General features: G+C 40.4%; 1 protein-coding gene across 1 annotated transcript in view; it reads left to right on the plus strand.

Annotated features, from left to right (window-relative positions):
• The window catches only part of LOC126100986 (myb-binding protein 1A), a 111,171-nt gene that overhangs the window by 46,446 nt on the left and 40,977 nt on the right, over positions 1–23,748 (plus strand). Inside the window, exons 8-14 of the mRNA XM_049911651.1 lie at positions 3,078–3,208; positions 6,250–6,404; positions 20,260–20,439; positions 20,843–21,067; positions 21,269–21,622; positions 22,325–22,617; positions 22,846–23,142. Of these exons, the coding sequence (XP_049767608.1) occupies positions 3,078–3,208; positions 6,250–6,404; positions 20,260–20,439; positions 20,843–21,067; positions 21,269–21,622; positions 22,325–22,617; positions 22,846–23,142 (1,635 nt within the window). The remainder of the gene's footprint in view (positions 1–3,077; positions 3,209–6,249; positions 6,405–20,259; positions 20,440–20,842; positions 21,068–21,268; positions 21,623–22,324; positions 22,618–22,845; positions 23,143–23,748) is intronic.

Consider the following 23,748-nt stretch of genomic DNA (forward strand, 5'->3'; position numbering starts at 1 on the left):
GGCTTTTTGGTATGTTTTGTGGTTTGGATCTTGAATATCCTTTTTGGGAAGTTGCTTTCAAATGTCAGTGCCTCTTCATTACTGAAAAAGTTGTACTTTGAATTGACATTTTCTAAATTATACACTCCTGGAAATTGAAATAAGAACACCGTGAATTCATTGTCCCAGGAAGGGGAAACTTTATTGACACATTCCTGGGGTCAGATACATCACATGATCACACTGACAGAACCACAGGCACATAGACACAGGCAACAGAGCATGCACAATGTCGGCACTAGTACAGTGTATATCCATCTTTCGCAGCAATGCAGGCTGCTATTCTCCCATGGAGACGATCGTAGAGATGCTGGATGTAGTCCTGTGGAACGGCTTGCCATGCCATTTCCACCTGGCGCCTCAGTTGGACCAGCGTTCGTGCTGGACGTGCAGACCGCGTGAGACGACGCTTCATCCAGTCCCAAACATGCTCAATGGGGGACAGATCCGGAGATCTTGCTGGCCAGGGTAGTTGACTTAAAACCTTCTAGAGCACGTTGGGTGGCACGGGATACATGCGGACGTGCATTGTCCTGTTGGAACAGCAAGTTCCCTTGCCGGTCTAGGAATGGTAGAAAGATGGGTTCGATGACGGTTTGGATGTACCGTGCACTATTCAGTGTCCCCTCGACGATCACCAGTGGTGTACGGCCAGTGTAGGAGATCGCTCCCCACACCATGATGCCGGGTGTTGGCCCTGTGTGCCTCGGTCGTATGCAGTCCTGATTGTGGCGCTCACCTGCACGGCGCCAAACACGCATACGACCATCATTGGCACCAAGGCAGAAGCGACTCTCATCGCTGAAGACGACACGTCTCCATTCGTCCCTCCATTCACGCCTGTCGCGACACCACTGGAGGCGGGCTGCACGATGTTGGGGCGTGAGCGGAAGACGGCCTAACGGTGTGCGGGACCGTAGCCCAGCTTCATGGAGACGGTTGCGAATGGTCCTCGCTGATACCCCAGGAGCAACAGTGTCCCTAATTTGCTGGGAAGTGGCGGTGCGGTCCCCTACGGCACTGCGTAGGATCCTACGGTCTTGGCGTGCATCCGTGCGTCGCTGCGGTCCGGTCCCAGGTCGACGGGCACGTGCACCTTCCGCCGACCACTGGCGACAACATCGATGTACTGTGGAGACCTCACGCGCCACGTGTTGAGCAATTTGGCGGTACGTCCACCCGGCCTCCCGCATGCCCACTATACGCCCTCGCTCAAAGTCCGTCAACTGCACATACGGTTCACGTCCATGCTGTCGCGGCATGCTACCAGTGTTAAAGACTGCGATGGAGCTCCGTATGCCACGGCAAACTGGCTGACACTGACGGCGGCGGTGCTTAAATGCTGCGCAGCTAGCGCCATTCGACGGCCAACACCGCGGTTCCTGGTGTGTCCGCTGTGCCGTGCGTGTGATCATTGCTTGTACAGCCCTCTCGCAGTGTCCGGAGCAAGTATGGTGGGTCTGACACACCGGTGTCAATGTGTTCTTTTTTCCATTTCCAGGAGTGTACATAGGTGCCCAATCTGTGGCTTGGAGATATGATTTAGAAACCTAGATAGTTTCTTCATTTACTGTCCCAACTCTTTTCCAGCTAGGACCACTGTCATTTACATAAATACTTGTGCTGTTTATGGTGAGTCTTTGTCCAAAACTGTATTATTTGCTGACACGACAGTTATAACAGAAGCTGAAAAAATTAGCATCTGTAAGAAAAAATAAACTCTTATAATAGAATAATAGAAGGAAACATTCCACGTAGGAAAAATATACCTAAAAACAAAGATGATGTGACTTACCAAATGAAAGTGCTGGCAGGTCGACAGACACACAAACGAACACAAACATACACACAAAATTCAAGCTTTCGCAACAAACTGTTGCCTCATCAGGAAAGAGGGAAGGAGAGGGAAATACGAAAGGATTTGGGTTTTAAGGGAGAGGGTAAGGAGTCATTCCAGTCCCGGGAGCGGAAAGACTTACCATAGGGGGAAAAAGGGACGGGTATACACTCGCGCGCGCGCGCGCGCACACACACACACATATCCATCCACACATATGTGGATATACACTCTAATTATTAAATAAGTATTAAAAATTAATTAATTACAAATTATTAAAAGTTAATAATTTTGTAAAATAGATATCAAATGTTATGAAAACACACACACACACACACACACACACACACACACACACACACACATATCCATCCACACATATATATGTGGATGGATATGTGTGTGTGTGCGAGTGTATACCCGTCCTTTTTTCCCCCTAAGGTAAGTCTTTCCGCTCCCGGGACTGGAATGACTCCTTACCCTCTCCCTTAAAACCCAAATCCTTTCGTATTTCCCTCTCCTTCCCTCTTTCCTGATGGGGCAACAGTTTGTTGCGAAAGCTTGAATTTTGTGTGTATATTTGTGTTCGTTTGTGTGTCTGTCGACCTGCCAGCACTTTCATTTGGTAAGTCACATCATCTTTGTTTTTAGGTATAAAAAATAAACTCTGTCGCAGAGTTACTCATTTACTGGTTCCACTTAAACCAACTGATTATTAATAACAATAAAACAGCAGTACTAAATTTTCACAGAGAGTGAAATAAAAATGTACAATATGCATGTCTCGTCATCAATAGTTAACCAGTAGGGGTGTAAATTATTAGCCCAGCAGATCCAGGGTAATATTAAATGGGCAAAAAATTAAAAAAAAAAATCATCTCTGTTCTAGGCATGTAGAAATAAAAAGGCTTAAAGTATATTTTGAATTTCCATGTGCAATTAAATAAAAACAGCATTTGAGAAAGTGTATCAGTTGGAAATATTACATTGCATTTTGTGATTGTTGTATGCTTTCTGCATTGGTGATTCTCAAATTTAACCTAGAAATGTTATGTAAATTAATTTTTTTTATTCACTGTTGTAAGGCATTTGTTGAGCATTTTCAGATTCAAATAACTCATATAATTTTTATTGACTTTGTTCAATTTGTAGCAATGTTGCCTCTTTGCAGTTTTGTACCTGTCAGCTGTTGTTTTTTCAGACTAATGGGTCATCAAGCCGTTCAAGATGAGATGGACTGGAAGGTGAAGCAGCTACAGTTTTTTATTAATATTGGATTATTTCACAAGTCTTCATCTGAAAATGAAATTGCTATAAGGACACCCTTGGCAGGTATTTTAAATGTTCCATTTATTATATCATAAAGGGCATCCATCATGGCAAGTTTATGAAGTTAAATGTATTCAGTAGACACTTTTCAGAGAAAGAGACGCCAAGAGCACAACAGCAACAGGTAGTAAATATGTGTGTGTGTGTGGGGGGGGGGGGGGGGGGAGAAATCTTTTGCCTTTTACCACATGGTCCTTAAATAGAGGAAAATTCTAGCAATATGAGAGATTCACATCTCAGAGTATCCAACAGTGGAAAATACAGGCTGTTACATCTCAGAGTATCCAATTCTGAACCTATTCGTTGTCTGATGTGTTTGAAAACATTTGCACATGTACGGTAGCTATATCACTAATAACATTGCCAATAGTATGAGGATCCTGGTATAAACTACAATCTAGCTTGCAGTTTTGTTTGGAATTTGTATCTTTTGACATCTGTCAAAATCCAGCACTTACACATTATCAGTTTGTTTTCACAATTGTACCCTCATAAAAAAGGCACTTTTTAATTGATCAATCAGATAATACCGTAGTGGAGCAAATAGGATTTTTCTGTGACTTTTTCAAAACATTTTCTTGGGCCAGCAATACTGTTTGAGAAAATTAAATACTGTGGTGTTAGGTGTATGGGAAGTAGTTATTATTTATCTTGCCGAAGTAAAAGAATGAAGAGAGTTGCATTAATTGAGAGTAAATATGAGTCACTATCTTCAACGTGAAGAGAAATCATTATATATGTGCAAAGGAGTCAATGTTGGGTGCTTTTGTCGTTACGTTTAGATAATCTACAGTTACATATTCAAGGAATTGAAGGGGTATACTATGCTGATGATGGTAGAATTATTGTAAGTCTGTTAAGATATAAAGTAACATATGTAATGAGAAATTGAAATTTTCAAGTTATTTATTAGCTTTGTGTAAATTGATAGTGATATACCTGGGATAAAATGCAAATTTTACAGTTCTGTACAGCAAAGACCTGACTTCCCTTTAACCATAATATGTGCGGGAAAAGTGACAGCTGAAATCACCTTTCATAACATGTTGAAAACTTGATCTACAGACTATGTGTTCCAGGTCTCTCTAAATTACTGTGTCTTGCCCGTGTCATTCAGTATGAACATCGGACATTAAACTGTTCAAAAAACTTATTTAGCCCATTTTCAGTATTCTTACCTCTTAATGTTCTGGGCCAAGTCTCCACTGGGGAGAAGTGTAGATCACTGAGAAATGTGTGATATGCACAGGCAGAAAAAAAAGCATTTTATCTTATGGTTATTTTTTACTGTTTCAGTGTTATTTCTTGCAAGCTTGTGTTTCTTCATTGCTTTTCATTTTTCCCTAATTTGAGTGCTTGTGTTTGTTGTGTTGAAATGAAAATATACTTAGCACTTAAATTAATGTTGTTGACCATAATGCATGGCATTCGTTCATGTTACACTGAGAAGCAAACAGCTATACCAAAATAGCTAAAGAAAAACTTGAGTTTTTCATGCCAAGTACTTCTCTAACTGAACATACTGACCAGTTTTCCATTAAAAGCATGCTTGTAATTTCTAAGGTCTTTCTGAGCCCTTGTGCCACTACTCTGCCATCACTTCACTGTATTGGGGAAACAGCCACTCCCTTTCTGTATTATTTCATGGAAGACAGGCTACCTTCATTGCCATAAAAGTCAATTGGAACTTGAACAGTTTTGTTGCGTGCAGACTTTTCACTTTGTCAACATTTGCTGATAGCATGGATAGCTGCTTTTCAACTGAATTGTGTGGAACTAATGTGACTAAGAACAAGTCCAGACTGTTTGGGAGGCTCTTATGATTACCAGTTGTCACATACTGCCATTGTCTACTTTGGAATGTTCTGTATCTTTGGAGTCTTTCATTGTGGCATTGTACAATAATAGCTTCTCACTTTACAAGCTGTGTCACTTTGAATAAAACACTTCAGCTTTATGTAGCTGTGTCTTCCATTGTCTGTCTCGTGATGACGACGGTGGAGATAACTATCAAATGCTCGAGCATTTTATTTGAAGTGTTTGTAAACTGAGAACATTATATTCATCCAAAAATGTAACTCCATGAATTCTCAGTGTGCTTGAAGTTGGCATTCCATTCTATTGATGGTGAGAAGTAATGCTGCACTTTTAACTATAGGGGAAAATGCTTAATGATGACATTCCACTCTGTTGAATTTTTACAGGTTCCTTTCTGGTTGTAATTAATTGAATCTAGGTCACAATCAGCTTCAGTATTGGGCAATGGTTTTATCTTCTGGTTGGAATGCTGGCAACTCATATCGACGAGTTATATTTCTAACTATTTAACCACACACATAATGTGGTAATATTAATGTTTCCCATTGAATGAATTTGTTGACTATCCTAGCATCAGATACCAAATAAATATACACATTTTGTGATAAACTGTGAGAAGCATTGATTGTCACATAATGCAATGAAAATAATCAGTTCTTGAAAATATCATGTAATGAGATGGATAAAAAAAACAACACACCAAGCAGTGGCAGGAGAAAAAACATTTAAAAATTAATAAAATGTGCAAGCTTTTGGAGTCAGTGACCCTTCTTCAGGTAAAAGGGTTGTAAGGGAAGGACTGGCACAGTTGAGAAAATGTGGAGAGTAGTCCTTTTCTTTCGCCCCTCCTCCTTTGCCTTTAGCTGAAAGGAGCCACTGGCTCCAAAACCTTGCACATGTTCTAAATTCTCGTGTATCTTTCCTCTTGCTGCCATGTGTTTAGAAGATTTTTTTTTATCTACCCTATTATATCAGAGTATGTTCACATTTATTGTCAACTATCAGTCACAGTTCAAAATAAATAAAAACTTTCATAATTGTATTATTTTTCTGGAAAATTACTTAGGATAAACAATACTCAAAAAGACTTTAATGAAATAAACAGCTGAAGAATATAAAATATTATAAAATAATGTAACAAACAAATTAAAATCATATCTGTTAGACAACTCTTTTTATTTTGTATAAGTAGTAAGTTAATTATGGAACTGTTTGTTTGTTCCAAGCTGGTGTGAAGGGGTGTTTCTTCCGAGCTCTTGATCAGCGCATGCCAAAACTTGATGACCTCCGGACTCTGTTGAGCCGTGTTACGCATTACATCAATGCACAAATGTTTGACAATGAAGTACCTGCAGTGCTGAGGCAGCCACTTTCAGACAAGGTATTATTTTCTAAGTTATTCCTAATAGTTCCTCTTACGTCTGAAATATAATGGTTCCATGTAAAACTCATTTAATGTATTCAGCAGTAATGAGTATTTCAATTAGGAGTCTAATAATGTTATATTTCTCACAATTCATAAATTGTTTGTGTAGTTAATGAATGTCAGAAATCCAACAGCTCTCATGAATTGCAGATACACCAATGAGCCAAATTGTTGTGACCACCTGCTTAATACATGTTGCTCCACTTCTGGAACACAGTGCAGAAGCTATTCTGCATAGCATGGATTTAAATCCTTCATAGGTTTCTGGTGATTTGTGACACCTATTTCTAAGTACAGGTCATGCAATTCCCATATATTGTGGGCCTGTGGTCAGTGGATGTTGGAGCTGGTACCCAACACCATTCCAGATGTGTTCCATTGTGTTCAGATGAGGTAAATCTGTTGCCCAAAATGACAAGTTCACTGTGATGCTCCTCAAACTGCTGTAGCATGATTCTGTCCCTGTGAACTTGGCAGTTATTCTACTGGAAGATGCAATTGCTGTCGAGAAAGATATCAAGTGCGAAGGGATGCAGGTGGTCCGCAGTAGTTTCCATGTAGTCCACAGCTGTCATAATGCCTTCCAAAAGCATTATGGCTTGGAAGGCCAGATGAATGTCCCCAAAGCATAACACTGCCCCCATCGGCCTGTTTCTTTGGCATGATTAATGTTTCGAGCAGCCATTCGCATATCCGGTTATGACCATCGACCTGTTGAGCAGAAAATGTGATTCATCTGACCAGGTAACATGTTTCTGTTGATCCATGGTCCAGTATCACTGATACTGTGCTCATTCCAATTGTAATGGAAAATGTTGTTCAGTTAACAAGTGTGGGCTTCACATCCTTACTATACATGGATTTTAGAGAATGTTTCTCATAGTTGTGAGATTTAACTGCATTTCTCGAGTTCAACATTATTATTATTATTATTATTATTATTATTATTATTAATTGCTATTGCATCTGGTTTAGAAAAATGTGTATCATTCGGCTAAGGCCGCATCAGCCAGACTGTGGTCGTGTGTGTGTGATTTGAGTGTGGGGAGGGGGGGGGGGGCAATTTGAACGGGTGGGTTCCTGTATGTTGTCTAATTCCGATGAAGGCCTTTTTGGCCTTGTTGTTTGACAATCTTTTTGTTGTGCCTATCTGAGACTTAGCATCTCTGGTATATGGTGACTAGCATCTGTCCGTTTCATAAAATTGTCAGTATTCCATCCTGGATTTTCCATTGTTTACTTTAATCTGTGACATTTTTTTTTCCTGATGTGATTGTAAAACATCTATTATGTGGCCTTTGGTAGAATTTATCATCTGTATCACACTGAATGAAATAATTATCTTCCTGTTCAATATGCAAGTTGTGATAAGAGCGTTACGCCATTTGTGGTGTTGGAGTAGCATGTTATTGTTACACAATTTTGCACATATTAATCTCTTAGTAATGAGATGGAATTGTCTGCAGAGGATTGTGTTGAACTGTACACAGCCTAATGAAACACAGGTGTTTTATTCCCAGGGACAACAGGGAAATGTGGGGAAAGGTGAGGGAATGTTTTCATCTGGGAAAAACGTGAGAATTTTTTAGATTTCTGGAAATTTCTCATTGGTTTAGATTTCAGTTAAATTTTTGCAATTTTAACTAATAAAGACTTACACTCTAATAAAGAATTTTACTTTAGCCCACTACTATAGACCAATACTGCAGCAATAAAACATAAACAAGAGAATTCCACCAAAATAAAATTTCAGTTGCAAAGAAAATGCACCATGCATAAAACATAGTGCACACGCATAAGTGTTTGCCGACAGCTAAATGTATCAATGGCCTTAGGAAGAAGACTATGCAATACCTCGTAATAACAGACTGCTTTCAATGAGTGTGACCTCGTGGGAAAATATTGTGAATGCGGGTTTGAGAAGCATTACTTTCAAAGTAAATTTCCTTTTATGCAAGATGAATTATGTTGTGTGTGAAAATGTGCAGTGAATTTCTTAAATTACAGGGCGTTTTATTCTCATTAAAAACTAGATATTTCAGAAACAGCAACTTGAAACATTTTGAGTCCAAAAGACCAGCCATTTATGCCGTTATCTAAAATATTACTGGCACATTTGTGTTTCATGTATCTTAAAGGGTAGCACAAGCTAAAAAAGACTAAACTTCGAGGTTAGTTTTTCAGATTCATTTTCATTCTTTCATAGATTACAGGTTCTGCATCAACAATGACAAAAAGTATAATTATGCTTCAAAAACTGTGTGGTGTGAGTTTAAAGCAGTTTCACACTTAATTGGCCTTTCCATGGAAAAGTCAAACTGCTCAGTGGAACATGTATTCAGCCAGGTAACCCACAAAATGTTGGTGCTTACAAGGGAAACTCCTCATCGCACTTAGTGGTAAGATGGCCCAGTTGATAGTCCGTCAAAAACTGAATCAGATGAAGCCGTACAAATTAGATGCGTTGGTAAGAGATTCTTATCATTTGACACACATACTGTCACTATGCCGTGTATGACACAGCAGACGTGTATTCTGGTTGTCTTGTTGCCTTATCATCTAGCATTTGCAGTTCCCACTCAAAGGCCATTTTCTTTCGGCTACTACCGTATTTACTTGAATCTAAGCCGCACTTTTTTTCCGGTTTTTGTAATCCAAAAAACCATCTGCAGCTTAGAATCGAGTGCATAGTAAGTGGAAGTTCTGAAAAATGTTGGTTGGTGCAGCCACAACTAACTTCTGCCATCGAATATATGTAGCGCTACACAGGCATGCTTTGCAGGCACAAAGATAAATACTGGCGCCAAAACCTCTGCGTCAGTAAATAAATTAAACAAAAAAAAAAAAAAAAAAAAGGTGGAAGGAGAGCTTTTTTCTCCGCCCCGAGTTTCGACCATTGCATTTTCATACATTATCCAACGAAGTAAACCCGTATTGTTCATCTTCGAATGTAGCGGAATTTTGACGTACTATGAAAATCCGACTGGCAAGACTGTTTGGGATGTTTGTCAATATGGCCAACTCTACATTCTGAATTTTTTCCTACCTGTGAGAAGACGCGGTTGTTAAAAGGAACTTTTATGAATTGTTAATCACATGCAATATTCTGTTCACCATAAGAATAATACGAATATAAACATTTTGCCATGTATTCTTTAGTGTTTGCTGCTATCTCATTTAAATCCAGTCTACCTAATAAACTACGAAACTAGAGTGAGACAACAGCAAACGCGAAACAATATACATGTCATGTTTATATTCGTATTATTCTTATGCCTAAAAGTGATACAGTCAGAAATGAAGCAGGGCAAATGACTAGATTTTTAAATCTAAGATGACTAATGTCTGTGCAGAATGTAATGTATTAAAGAGGCGTCTGCAAAGATTTTCAAACGGAGAAAAATTTTTGCCACTCTCTCGTTCAGAACATCTTCTATCATACGCAGTCTATTATTTGGTTCTTGTTGATCATTATCAAAGAAATCAGCAGTGTAAGTAACAACAAATAGCAGTCTCTCGCCATTGTTTTGCTAATGTGACGATTCCTCTCTTTTTTTTAATTGTAAGCGCGGTAGCGTGCACAAAAGCAAGCCATGCCGCGAGCGGCGACAAGCCGTAAACACTCATTATGTGAATGCGACAAACAATGCATGACACAGTGCAGTAATGCATTTTCAGATTAGAGTGACGAAAACACCTATAACAAAGAGAACGGTACTTATCAGATCAAAGGAAAAAAGCAATCAGTTCAAACCAGATGAAGCACGTGAAAAAGGGAGGGTACCCGTCCATATAAATACGGTCGGAGCACCTGACGCATAGCAATGGCTACCTGATAAAGCTTAACTGCTAAGCTTGTGACTCGAACCAAACTAATGTAGCTGTATCGTCATTCATTCGACGTAAATTGTCTCTCATATTACAATGGACCAAATTTGTTTCTATTTGGAGGTGCGGCCTAAAACTTTTCTCTCCCCTTGAACTTTGAGTCTCAAATTTCAGGTGCGGCTTAGATTGGGAAAATTTTTTTCCCTTGATTTCGAGTCTCATTTTTCAGGTGCAGCTTAGATTTGAGTGTGGCTTAGATGCAAGTAAATAAGGTAGTCATTTCGCTATTGGCTGTCTACCTCACAGGTCCTATACTTTGAACATCTGCTGTCATTGGCTGGCGAGATCATGTGATATGAACTATGACTGACTGACAAAAGCGCATCACAAAGCACAATCTCAATTTACAACATTACAAGAAATGTTGAAGAAAAATAAATATTTTTACTTCACTGCATGGAAGCGCTCCTTTTTTCTTTGTGTGTGTGTGTGGGGGGGGGGGGGGGGGGGGGGACAAAGATAGGGATTTTACTGTGAAAACAAAAATGTATTTTGAGATGCAAAGTAAAATACCATAAGAAACATAAAACTGTTTCACCCATGTAACGAAAAAAAGTCATTGCTGATGCATTTGCATTGTGTTGGACATTGGAGAAACTTCCGGTGAGAAAATTTTTAAGAAAACTATAAAATTAATTTTGGTAGCATATGAGACATTATTATTGTATAGCGTCACGTATGAACGCAATTAAGAGAGACTTGATGTGTGACAGTGAATGAGCACTTGTATGTTGCAGCCAGGATTTCTGGTGTGACGTTTCATCTTAATGGAACAATGCTGGAAAATTCTATAGTTTCAACTGTTACAGACTTACACTTTCTAAACTGAAAACATAGTGAACTGAGAATTTGAAGAATGAAAGTCTCTGAGACAGAACGATTAATTTTTTCACAGTTCACCCTGTATTTTTCTAGCCATTGGATACTCTCATCAGTTACAGTAAAGAAGCACAAAGCTGTGCTGTAAGTTTTTGTTAAAATCGTGAAATTCTGTAGATTCAAACAATGAAGAGTCCATGTTGGAATATCAACAATATTATGGAAATGATAGATTACTATCTATTATAAAGGTGAGACATTGAGCTGCAGACAGGCACAATGAAAAGGCTGCTGCATATATAGCTTTCATCCAAAGCTATATATGCACACACACACACACACACACACACACACACACACACACACACACAGAATCAAAACATGTGCTCACATCTGGAGATACTGACAGTGTGTTAAAGTGCTTTTAATATGACATAGGTCATTTCCTATATACCACAAGCTTTTGCTGTCAGTTCACAAATTTGCATAAAATTTATATCGTTTCTGGCTTTTTCACTGTTATCCTGATCATACAAAGCTTCAGTACATTCAATATCATAATTTCAGTTTGTTTACGAATATGTTATTGCCATTTATGCACACTGACCATTGTAGGTCCTTGCTCTGGCATTTCGCTCACTACAAAACACAAGTCAGTGCGTGGCACTGACATCTTCCACTGCTACAATGTGTGTGTGAGTGAGTGAGTGTGTGTGTGTGTGTGTGTGTGTGTGTGTGTGTGTGGGTGGGTGGGGGGTGTCAAGCTGTTAAGTGGACATATCCCAGTGTGTTACGATATGTCGTGCAGCTGCCACTGTAGCTAATTACTTGGTGATGTTTGGTCACTTTTTTTACCTCAGTCTTATATTACATAGGAAAAGGAATTAATTAACGTGTAAAAACAAATTTAGTGTTGTTGCATGTTTATAAAAGTTTAAATATAGTACAGGGTTTTCAAAATGAATACACTCAACTTAGAATTATGAATAGTACATCAAATGAAAGAACAGCTCAAACAGTTTTGTTTGTGTACCTATGCGCAAAGTGAATAGTGTGGAAGCTTTTTGTTGTCTATCTTAGACCCAGCATCCCTGCTGTATTGTGAGCAGCGAATATCCTTTGCGTAATGGAACCAGAAGGTTAACGAACAATTCAGAAGAAAAAATATTAAGTGTCAAACAACGAGGTGGAAACGTAGCCTCCATATTCTCAAGTCAAAGACATATCTGGTGTACTTCAACATGTGGTAAAATTCGTGAAGAAAGATGCCATGCTTGATTGAAATTTCAAATCCACAATGGAGAATAAAATACCATCAGCCTTAAAATATCAGAAAAGTTTATACAAATTATCTGATAAATCAAAAAATAATACCAGAAATTGGTGGCAAATTCAATACAACAAAACTACTGCAAAAGCAGTTCCAGAAACTATATACAAAACCTTTGAAAGACAAGTACAAAAATACAGCCTTCCTTTGTTACTGCTGAAATCATGACAAAAGCATTCAATAAAGTTTTGAACTATGAAGAAGCATGGAAACTCTGATAAGTTAACACAAACATCCCAATATAGACCAACCCTGGACACCCCCACTCCTCAAAAACAGATGAGTAGTACGTGGAGGAGATGCAGTTTTAGTGTGTGGGAAATTGGCCAGTGACATGGTTTGGACGTTGCTTCGTGTAACTCTGTCACAATTTTTGACAAACAAAAAATTACATGAACATTCGCCTGTTGCTTAATGCACCCCTCCACTAATAAGGAGTTAATAGCAATTCAGATAACTACAGGTGTTTACCTGTCTTGGACTGAACACACAAGACTCTCTCCGAATTTTATATGGTAGGATTCAACAACTAAGTCAAGAAGTAGCTGAAGACCATGGGTTGTTGCATGAAAGAAATTCGCACTTTAAAATGTGGAACACCATCCAAAATGAGTAAAAATGGTAGATCTCAAGTTAACCATCACAAAATCCAGAGTTAAGTTCAGACGAACATTTCTGAGTCATACCACATAAAAACAGATTTGAGAAAGGAGATTGCAGTTCTAAACATGGCTGTTTCTCAGCAACCATATACACTGAAGTTCCAAAGAAACAGGTATTGATGTGTGTATTCAAATACAGAGATATGTAAACAGGCAGAATACGGTGCTGCTGTTGGCAGCGTCTATGTAAGCCAACAACTATCTGGCGCAGTTGTTTGATAGGTTAGTGCTGCTACAGTGACAGATTATCAAGATTTAAGTGAGTTTGAATATGGTGGTGTTGTCAGCAGATGAGCGATGGGACACAGCATCTCTGAGGTAGTGATGAAGTGGGGATTTTTCCATACAACCATTTCACAAGCGTACTGTGAATAGCAGGAATCGGGTAAAACATCGAATCTTCGACATCGCTGTGGCCGGCAAAGATCCTGCAAGAACGGGACCAATGACAGCTGAAGAGAATTGTTCAACGTGAAAGTAGTGCAATCCTTCCGCAAATTGCTGCAGATTTCAATGCTGGCCATCAACAAGTGCCAGCATGCAAACCATTCAATGAAATATCATTAATGTGGGCTTTCAGAGCTGAAGGCCCGCTTGTATACCCTTGACTGCACAACATAAAGCTTTGCGCCTCGCTTGAGCCTATTAACTCCAACATTGGACTGTTGATGACTGGAAACATGTTGGCTGCTCGGGCGAGTCTCGTTTCAAACTGTATTGAATGTATGGATGTGTATGGATATGGAGACAACCTCATGAATTCATGGAACCTGAATTTCACAAGGAGACTGTTCAAGCTGGATGGAGGATCTATAATAATGTGGGTGTGTGCACAATTGGAGTGATGTGGTAACCTAATGCATCTAGATACAACTCTTGACAAGTGAGATGAATATAAGCACCCTGTCTGATCACCTGCATCCATTCATGTCCATTGTGCAATCTGACAGACTTGGGCAATTCCAGCCTGACAATACGACACCCCACATGTCCAGAATTGCTACAGTGGCTCCAGGAACATTCTTCTGAGTTTAAACTTTTCTGCTGGCCACCAAACTCCCCAGACATGAACATTATTGAGCATATCTGAGATTCCTTGCGATGCACTCTGTAGAAGAGATCTCCACCCCCTCATACTCGTACGGATTTATGGGCAGCCCTGCAAGATTCATGGTGCCAATTCCCGCCGGAACTACTTCAGTCATTAGTTGAGTCCATGCCACATCTGCGTGCTCGTGGGGGCCTTTCACGATGTTAGGCAGGTGTACCAGTTTCTTTGGCTCTTCAGTGTGTCATTATCAAACGTATTCCACATGGAAAAAATATATTAAAAAACAAAGATTCTGTGACTTACCGAACGAGAAAGCGCTGGTAGATAGACACAATAAAACACACACACACAAATTTCAAGCTTTCGCAACCCACGGTTGCTTCATCAGGAAAGAGGGAAGGAGAGGGAAGGACGAAAGGATGTGGGTTTTAAGGGAGAGGGTAAGGAGTCATTCCAGTCCCGGGAGTGGAAAGACTTACCTTAGGGGGAAAAAGGGACAGGTATACACTCGCGCACGTACACATATCCATCTGTACATATACAGACATGTAAAGGCAGATAGTTTGGGCAGAGATGTCAGTCGAGGCGGAGGTACAGAGGCAAAGATGTTGTTGAGTGACAAGTGATGTACGAGGAGCGGCAATTTGAAATTAGCAGAGGTTGAGGCCTGGTGGGTAACAGGAAGAGATGATATATTTACTCAGGCTTGTCTGATATTTGGCATTACCCCCAAAGGCCTCACATTTAAAGTTCCCATCTCTGGCTGTAACCCTTCTTCCCATCAGTCCCTATACCAGTTCTACACTGAACAATCCATAGCCCTCACCTGCCTAATCCTTCACCTACACATCAACTCAGCCAATGAACACATCCGCCAACTCCTATCCCTAATCAAAGTCCTCAATCTTTCCTCTTCCACATCCACACCAGCTGTTCAGAGCATCCTCCTACAGGTCAACCGCAAATTAGAACAGCATGCCACCCTCCACCTCAAAAAAGTATCCAATCTCCTGGTTTCCCACCTCCGGAAAGGCAACTCACTCACCTTTCACAACCTTTCCAACAAACCTCAACCTCCTCTCATTGCTCACAGACCCAGTGTCTCCCATCTACTCAATCTCCCACTTCCACCTCCACTCCCCCCAAAACCTCAAAATTCTAGTCAACACAATCTGGAACCACAACACCCCAATTCAGTAGTTAACATTTCCTCCAAACCTCTCTCCCAATCCGAAACCTCTGTCCTATCCCAAGGCCTCACCTTCAGTTCCACTCCCAGTTTCAATCAAACAGCCCTCGTCACAGATTTACTGTCCTACACTCGTAGTCTCTGCTGGAAATATCACTTTGTGATGAAGAAAAATAATCCTAATCCTACTCCTAATGATCCAACTCCCCAAGACGCTATCCAAATTGAACCCTGCCTGGAACAGTTCTGTCCCCCATCACAGTGTGACCCACCTCCTCTTCCTCAAAAATCACCCTCTCCAAACCTTCCAGGAATTTCTCACTTCCAGCCTTGCCTCTCAATCTTTCTTGAAAAACCTTAATCCTACTCCCAACATCACCACAGCTGAAGCCCAGGCTATCTATGATGTGAAAGCTGACCGATCCTTCGTCATTCTTCCGGCTGACAAGGGTTCCACGACCGTGGTACTTGATCGTTGGGAGTATGTGGCTGAGGGACTGTGTCAGCTTTCAGGCAACACTACATACAAAGTTTGCCAAGGTAATCCCATTCCTGATGTCCAGGCGGAGCTTCAAGGAATCCTCAGAACCTTAGGCCCCCTTGTACCTACTTCCTAAAATTCGCAAACACAAACATCCCGGCTGCCCCATTGTAGCTGGTTACCAAGCCCCCACAGAACGTATCTCTGCCTACTTAGATCAGCACCTTCAACCCATTACATGCAGTCTCCCATCCTTCATCAAAGACACCAACCACTTTCTCAAACACCTGGAATCCTTAGCCAATCTGTTACCCCTGGAAACCATCCTTGTAACCATTGATGCCATTTCCCTATACACAAATATCCCGCACGTCCAGGCCCTCGCTGCGATGGAGCACTTCCTTTCACACCGATCACCTGCCACCCTACCTAAAACCTCTTTCCTCATTACCTTAGCCAGGTTCATCCTAACTCACAACTTCTTCACTTTTGAAGGCCAGACATACCAACAATTAAAGGGAACAGCCATGGGAACCAGGATGGCCCCCTCGTACGCCAACCTATTTATGGGTCGCTTAGATGAAGCCTTCTTGATCACCCAGGCCTGCCAACCCAGAGTGTGGTACAGATTTATTGATGACATCTTCATGATCTGGACTCACAGTGAAAAAGAACTCCAGAATTTCCTCTCCAACCTCAACTCCTTTGGTTCCATCAGATTCACCTGGTCCTACTCCAAATCCCATGCCACTTTCCTTGACATTGACCTCCATCTGTCCAATGGCCAGCTTCACACATCCATCCACATCAAACCCACCAACAAGCAACAGTACCTCCATTATGACAGCTGCCACCCATTCCATATGAAATGGTCCCTTCCCTACGGCTTAGGTCTTCATGGCAAACGAATCTGCTCCAGTCCTGAATCCCTGAACCATTACACCAACAACCTGAAAACAGCTTTCGCATCCCGCAACTACCCTCTCGACCTGGTACAGAAGCAAATAACCAGAGCCACTTCCTCATTCCCTCAAACCCAAAACCTCCCATAGAAGAACCCCAAAAGTTTCCCACTTGTGACAGGATACTTTCCGGGACTGGATCGGACTCTGAATGTGGCTCTCCAGCAGGGATACGACTTCCTCAAAACCTGCCCTGAGATGAGATGCATCCCTCATGAAATCCTCCCCAGTCCACCAAGAGTGTCTTTCCACCATCCACCTAACCTTCGTAAACTCTTGGTTCATCCCTATGCAATCCCCAAACCACCTTCCCTACCCTCTGGCTCCTACCCTTGTAACCGCCCCCCCAGTGTAAAACTTGTCCCATGCACCCTCCCACCACCACCTACTCCAGTCCTGTAACCCGGAAGGCGTACACGATCAAAGGCAGAGCCACATGTGAAAGCACCCACGTGATTTACCAACTGACCTGCCTACACTGTGAAGCCTTCTATGTGGGAATGACCAGCAACTAAATGTCCATTCGCATGGACACAGGCAGACAGTGTTTGTTGGTAATGAGGATCACCCTGTGGCTAAACATGCCTTGGTGCGCGGCCAGCACATCTTGGCACAGTGTTCCACCGTCCAGGTTATCTGGATACTTCCCACTGACACCAACCTATCAGAACTCTGGAGATGGGAACTTGCCCTTCAATATACTCTCTCTTCCCGTTACGCACCAGTCCTCAACCTCCACTAATTTCAAATTGCCGCCCCTCGTACATCACTTGTCACTTAGCAACATCTTTGCCTCTGTACTTCCGCCTTGACTGACATCTCTGCCCAAACTCTTTGCCTTTACATATGTCTGTCTGTGTCTGTATACGTGCGGATGGATATGTGTGTGTGTGCGCGCGAGTGTATACCAGTCCCTTTTTCCCCCTAAGGTAAGTCTTTCCACTCCCGGGATTGGAATGACTCCTTACCCTCTCCCTTAAAACCCACATTCTTTCGTCTTTCCCACTCCTTCCCTCTTTCCTGATGAAGCAACCGTGAGTTGCGAAAGCTTGAAATTTGTGTGTGTGTGTGTGTTTTTTTTGTTGTGTCTATCTACCAGCACTTTCTTGTTCGGTAAGTCACAGAACCTTTGTTTTTTAATATATTATCAAACATAGGATTTATACAGTCAACCAGTTGGCTATATAATTCCTATGTTTGAAAGGGAGATTGCTTTCCACCACTGCTGCTCAGTGGTGCATTGGTATACATTATGAGAGAATGATACAAGGTTAACCTGAAGAGCGTTAAGAAGACTCAAAGACTACATAAACACTGCTGGTCATTAAAATTGAAACACCAAGATGGTTAGCAGCTAACGGAGTTTTATGTATTGCTCGAATCCAGTATAGGAGATACAATACAAATTAAATTTCTAGGCAATTTGGGGGTATACAGGGTCCAGAATTTGGTATATGCAGCTGCCACCTCTGACAGCAGCAGTGTCTTTAATGTGGCTAGACATAAAATCAAACCAAGCTTGGATGACAGATTTGGGTATTTTGTTCAATGCTACTACAACTCTTTGCCAGAGTTCATCATAGTGACTGGCAAATGGTGGCACATGCCTCTTGGCAACCCATGACCAGATGGTTTCAGTGGTGAAAGATTTGTTGAAGACTACTGGCCAGGAAAGCAGTTTCAAAGTAGGACGAGATAGCAGGGGCAATATTTGATCTTTCGTTATCTTGGTGAACGATAATGAGATGGAGAACTCTAAAGATATGGAACAGCCACCACCCTTAGCATGGCAGAAATGTAATGCTTGCTGTTATCGTTTTGCATACCTAATGACACACCCCATTACTATCACAGGTGTGCAACACCCACGTTCAGTCTCCTCTGAGTGTCCACATTTGCTTATGTCTGTAGTGATGCTGTACACATAACTGGAACGTGTGTGGGAAGATGGTGTGGTGCCACTTCTGTGTGTAGTGTCATCATTGGGTGTACCACTATTGGCATGCCATTCTCTCTGGTGGGTAAAGGGAAGCCGCAACAATGGTTCCTTTGCTGAGAGTCAATAATGTTCCAGATATCGTCACACTGTCTGTGTGGAACTATTATTGCTACTAACCAGCCCATTTCCTGATGTGATGTGGCTGTAAAATTCTGCACGGTAAAGTAGATAGTATGTTTACCCTCTCAGGCACTAGTCAAATGGAAACTCTTCTCAATCCATTGATTCCATACTCACATGATGATTGTGGCATCTTAGCCGATGCAATCACCAATATCGCAGAACAATAAACTACAGTCTTGGGAAAAGGCATGATCCTGCTGCTGTCAAATTCCAACACTTGTTGATACATTTTTCTCCTTCTTACAGGGGGATAACACAATCTCCTCACGAACAAATATAATTTCTGAATGAGGAACCTGTGGCGTAATCTTTCCTGGTATACAGAATGTAGATGACATTATTCCTACCTTTTTTACATCCAAACAAGTAGTACATTTCACAGCAATTTAAACAATGGAAAATCCTGGATGGACTGTAACAGTGTTATGAAAAGAATAGTTGCTACTCACTGTATAGTGGAGATGTTGAGTTGCAAATAGGCACAACAACAAGACTGTCGGAAAGTGAGCTTTTGGTCAACAAGGCCTTCGTCGAAAACACACACACACACACACACACACACACACACACACACACACACACACACACACGAGACCACAGTCTCTGGCAGCTGAAGCCAGACATTGGCTCCAGCTGCCAGAGACTGTGGTCGTGTGTGTGTGTGTGTGTGTGTGTGTGTGTGTGTGTGTACGTTGTTTGTTTTCGACAAAGGCCTTGTTGGCTGAAAGCTCACTTTCTGACAGTCTTTCTGTTGTGCCATCTGTGACTCAGCATCTCTGCTAAATGGTGAGGAGCAACTATCCTTTTTCATAATATTGTCACAGCAATTTAACATCTCTTGTGTGTAGTCTTCATGGTGATAAAATTTTAATAGGAAGCTGTGTAAATTTAAACAGCCTGGGATTTGCAAATGACTTTGATCTCCTAAAACTTTCAGGAAACCACAGGAAGTAACACGAAAATTGGCCTCAAATTCGTTGAAAAATTAGTAATTATGTTGTTGACCCACTACACATGAACAAAATGACAATAGAATAATAGAAAATTCAAACTGGCGAGAGAAAATGTAAGGCCAGAATTTGTTTCTGTCTTCATAACTCATCTTCTTTTTGTGATTTTTTATTCATCACCCCCCACCCCGTTTATGCTAGTGTGAAAGATCCTATGAGATACCTCTAATGCTATTAACTGCTGCAATTTGTGTTGTACTAATTATCTGGGCAACAATCATTCCAAAACAGGGTATTGCTTTCATTCTTTGGAAGTAGAAAAATAAATTTATTGGTGTATTTTTTTATACTTGCAGTCATTACAAGCATGGAAGGAGATGATAAATGTAGTGCAGGAACTTGAACAAAAAGTGGGAGATGGCAGTGACACCAGCAAAGAACAAAAAGCATCTGTGATCCCAGTTTTCCATACAATGTTCCTTCACATGGGATTACAACTTTTTGCAGATCCGGCTATGGCGGAGGAGGCACTGCAGGTTTGTATTTCTTCGTAATAGTATCTAAAATGGAATAAAGGTTGTTACTGTCTTGGCTGTTGATGGACTTGCTGGTTCATTGCTTGTGAAGGACACAGAGGAGACCAGTTCAGCTGACTACATAAAATAAAGCTTATCAGTATCGTAATTAGTCTAAATAATGTGAAAAATGCTAGTTCAGGCATGCTATGCATTGGTGAAATGTAGGTTGTCAGGTAAGTCAGTAATTTCTCTCATTCAATCCAACCGACAAAACACTCATCCCAACCAGATTTCACTCTCCCTCTCCCTTCTCCCCTCGTGTGTGTGTGTGTGTGTGTGTGTGTGTGTCAATTTTCGTTAAATTCTACTTTATAATGTTCAACAAAATTATTTCTTTCTTTGTTGCACTGTTGGCCCATAGGAACTCCACAGCTGTTTGGCACATGTATCAAGTGGCACTCATAAATCACGAAGGCTACGAGAATCACAGATGGAAAACGGGGAACCACATTGGGTGGAAGTGGCTGTTGACTTGCTGCTTTCTTTGTTATCTCATAATTCTCACCTCTTACGCAGTCTTGCTGGCTGTGTGTTCCCACATATTTGTATGCATCTTACACCTACAGCACTTCATCAGATATTAGATGTAAGTATGCTATAATGTACATTTTTGATGAGATGATTTTGAGGCTAAATCCTCTACCTAAATAGATTTTCACAAATGGAAATAATCATATTGTTATTCATGTTTGAAAACAATACACCATGAAAAATATGTATTTTAATACTTTTGCAATATATTTTGAGCAACTGGAGGACAGAAGTAAATGTATTATTGTTGTTATAGGTTTTGAATCCAAATGCTGAAGAGAATCCACTGACTGGACGTAAAGATTATAGTGACAGTGAAGACAGTAGTGAGAATGAAGGAGACGATGAGAGTGAAGATAGTGACAGCAGTGCCAAAAATAATACAAATAAACAGAGAAAAAATAAAAAAATGACCGCAAGTAGCTCTGTAATAACAAATGAAGCCCATTCTGGTGCAGATGCAAATGAAAATTCCAACAGTGAGTCTGACAGTGATTCTGAGGGTACATTTTTGGATGAAGAAATGGATGAAGAGGATATGAAAGTTAATGATAAAGTACGCATGGCTGTACAACAGGCACTGGGCTCTTCAGCACCTCTAACTGACACAGTGAGTACTGTAGGCGGAGTATATTTGTGTGCAGAATTGTGGCTCTCCTTGTCGCAGTATACTGAATATAAGATTTACTAATCCAAGTTAACCTCCACTCAAAAATAATATGAGGCATTTTTGGTAGTTACTAGTTGCTTTAAACATAGCAGTACCATTGGGGAGTGGGGGGCATCACTTTACCCCGACCTTGTGAAAGTATTGTCATGTATTTAACATTATAAAATTACAAAAAAAGTAGTAATATCTGTTAATGAATTCTTCTACCAGGTTCCATAATTGTTTTAGATTTTTCAGTAAAACTTAACCAAAAAATGTAAGTCTTAGTAGTAGATGTAAATTTTCACAACAGATGCGTTCAGTATTTTCAGGTTATGGATCCTACTTACATATCATTATCTCTTTAAGAAATTGTTCTTAATGAGTCAGCAAAAATTAATGACATTTTTTATTTTTAAACTTCTTGTACTGATCGTAAAGTACCCTCCCACTGGTAATCCGCATTATTGAAAATGCTTGTAGATAGGGTTAATACTTGCAGACCTAAAAATTACCTAATGCTGTTTTTGCAAATGCATAATACTTAATTTCTACTCCTTGTGCTTTTCAAAACAGCTGTGTTACAATATGAAACTCAAAAGGAGGAGTTGTAAATCTGTCATAATGTTCAACATTTTTAAACTTCGATTTCTTTGGTTGCAGGAGTCAGTTGACTTGGATGAAATGGATGAAGAAGAAGGCAAGCGTTTGGATGCTGCTTTATCACAGGCATTTAGTTTGTTGAAACAAAACAAAAAAGCCAAAGAGAGCAAAAAGCAGTCCCGTGACGAACGTGCGTTGACCCATTTTCGTATTCGTGTTATTGATTTGCTGGAAGTATACCTTGCCACTGAACCTGATATGGCTCTGTGTGTGGACATGCTTTTACCGTTGTTTGAGTTACTGGAGTTCTGTATCCGTGATGTACATCAAAAACCTCTGGAAATGCGTATTGGGTATGTTAGTGATACTGAAGGCATAACAGTTACTATAGTTACTGTGATGTTAATAACTTCACTATTGAAACCCCCCCCCCCCCCTCCCCCACACACACACACACACAAGCATACTAGCTCCTACGATGAATATTGTCCAGAAACTTTATATTGTGAGTTGACACAGAATAAATTCTTACCGTTAAGGGTGATGACTTAATGTGTGTGGTAATTTTTTTTTTTTTGCAGGAGCTGTTTGAGAAAGCTTTCAAATGTGAAGAAGTTTTCTACTGTGTCCGATGTAAACCAGAAACTGTTGGCAGAAATATTAACAAAACTGCTGGACAAAGGAGAAAGAAAAGCAGCCGTTTACATTGATATGAGCCCAAAAATTACTGTGTGTTGCATTTTCCTTTTGAGGTGTTCAGAGTACCTGAAGAACGCTTCCAGTGAAAATTCCTCAAAAAAGAAAAATAAATTACAGAGTGGTTCACAGGAAATAGTTGATATTTACAGAACTGCTCTAGAAAAATTTTTCAATAAAAGGTATGTGATAAAAACCTCAAAGATTTATTAGTGTAATAGCAAAATTCAGCTGTAGCTTTTATTGAAGTTGGTCTTGGTTTTTTGCTGTCTTAGATCGTAACATTTTATGGTTCTTGTAATTTACTGCGAGATGTAAGCTTGAATGTAACTAAATGCAGAGAAGTAATTTTAAAACAAATGGCATATGGTGTACAGAAGGAATATCTTGGGCCCAAAGAGTTATACTTTTTCTTCATAATACCATGTACCAGCATGAATTTTGTATTATGGAATTGGCCAAAATTTAACTTTTCTCTCAAACATCTCTCTCTCTCTCTCTCTCTCTCTCTCTCTCTCTCTATCTATCTATCTATCTATCTATCTATCTCTCTATTCTACATGTCATTATATTGTCATTTTGGAGGAATATTTTGTGTGGCTTATTGGCGTAGTGGTATTAATCCCAAGCTTGCATCTGAAGCTCATGGCTTCATTTCACATGGGATCTGCAATTTTTCTGGCACATAATGTGACTTTTGTGATATGCAAACTTTATTGTGTCTCAAAAATGTCAATCAGCACCATTTGTTCAGAGTCATCTTTAAGCTGCCAGTCCTTTTCACATTT

This window comes from Schistocerca cancellata, chromosome 9 (assembly GCF_023864275.1).
Source record: "Schistocerca cancellata isolate TAMUIC-IGC-003103 chromosome 9, iqSchCanc2.1, whole genome shotgun sequence".
Taxonomy (NCBI): Eukaryota; Metazoa; Arthropoda; class Insecta; order Orthoptera; family Acrididae; genus Schistocerca; species Schistocerca cancellata.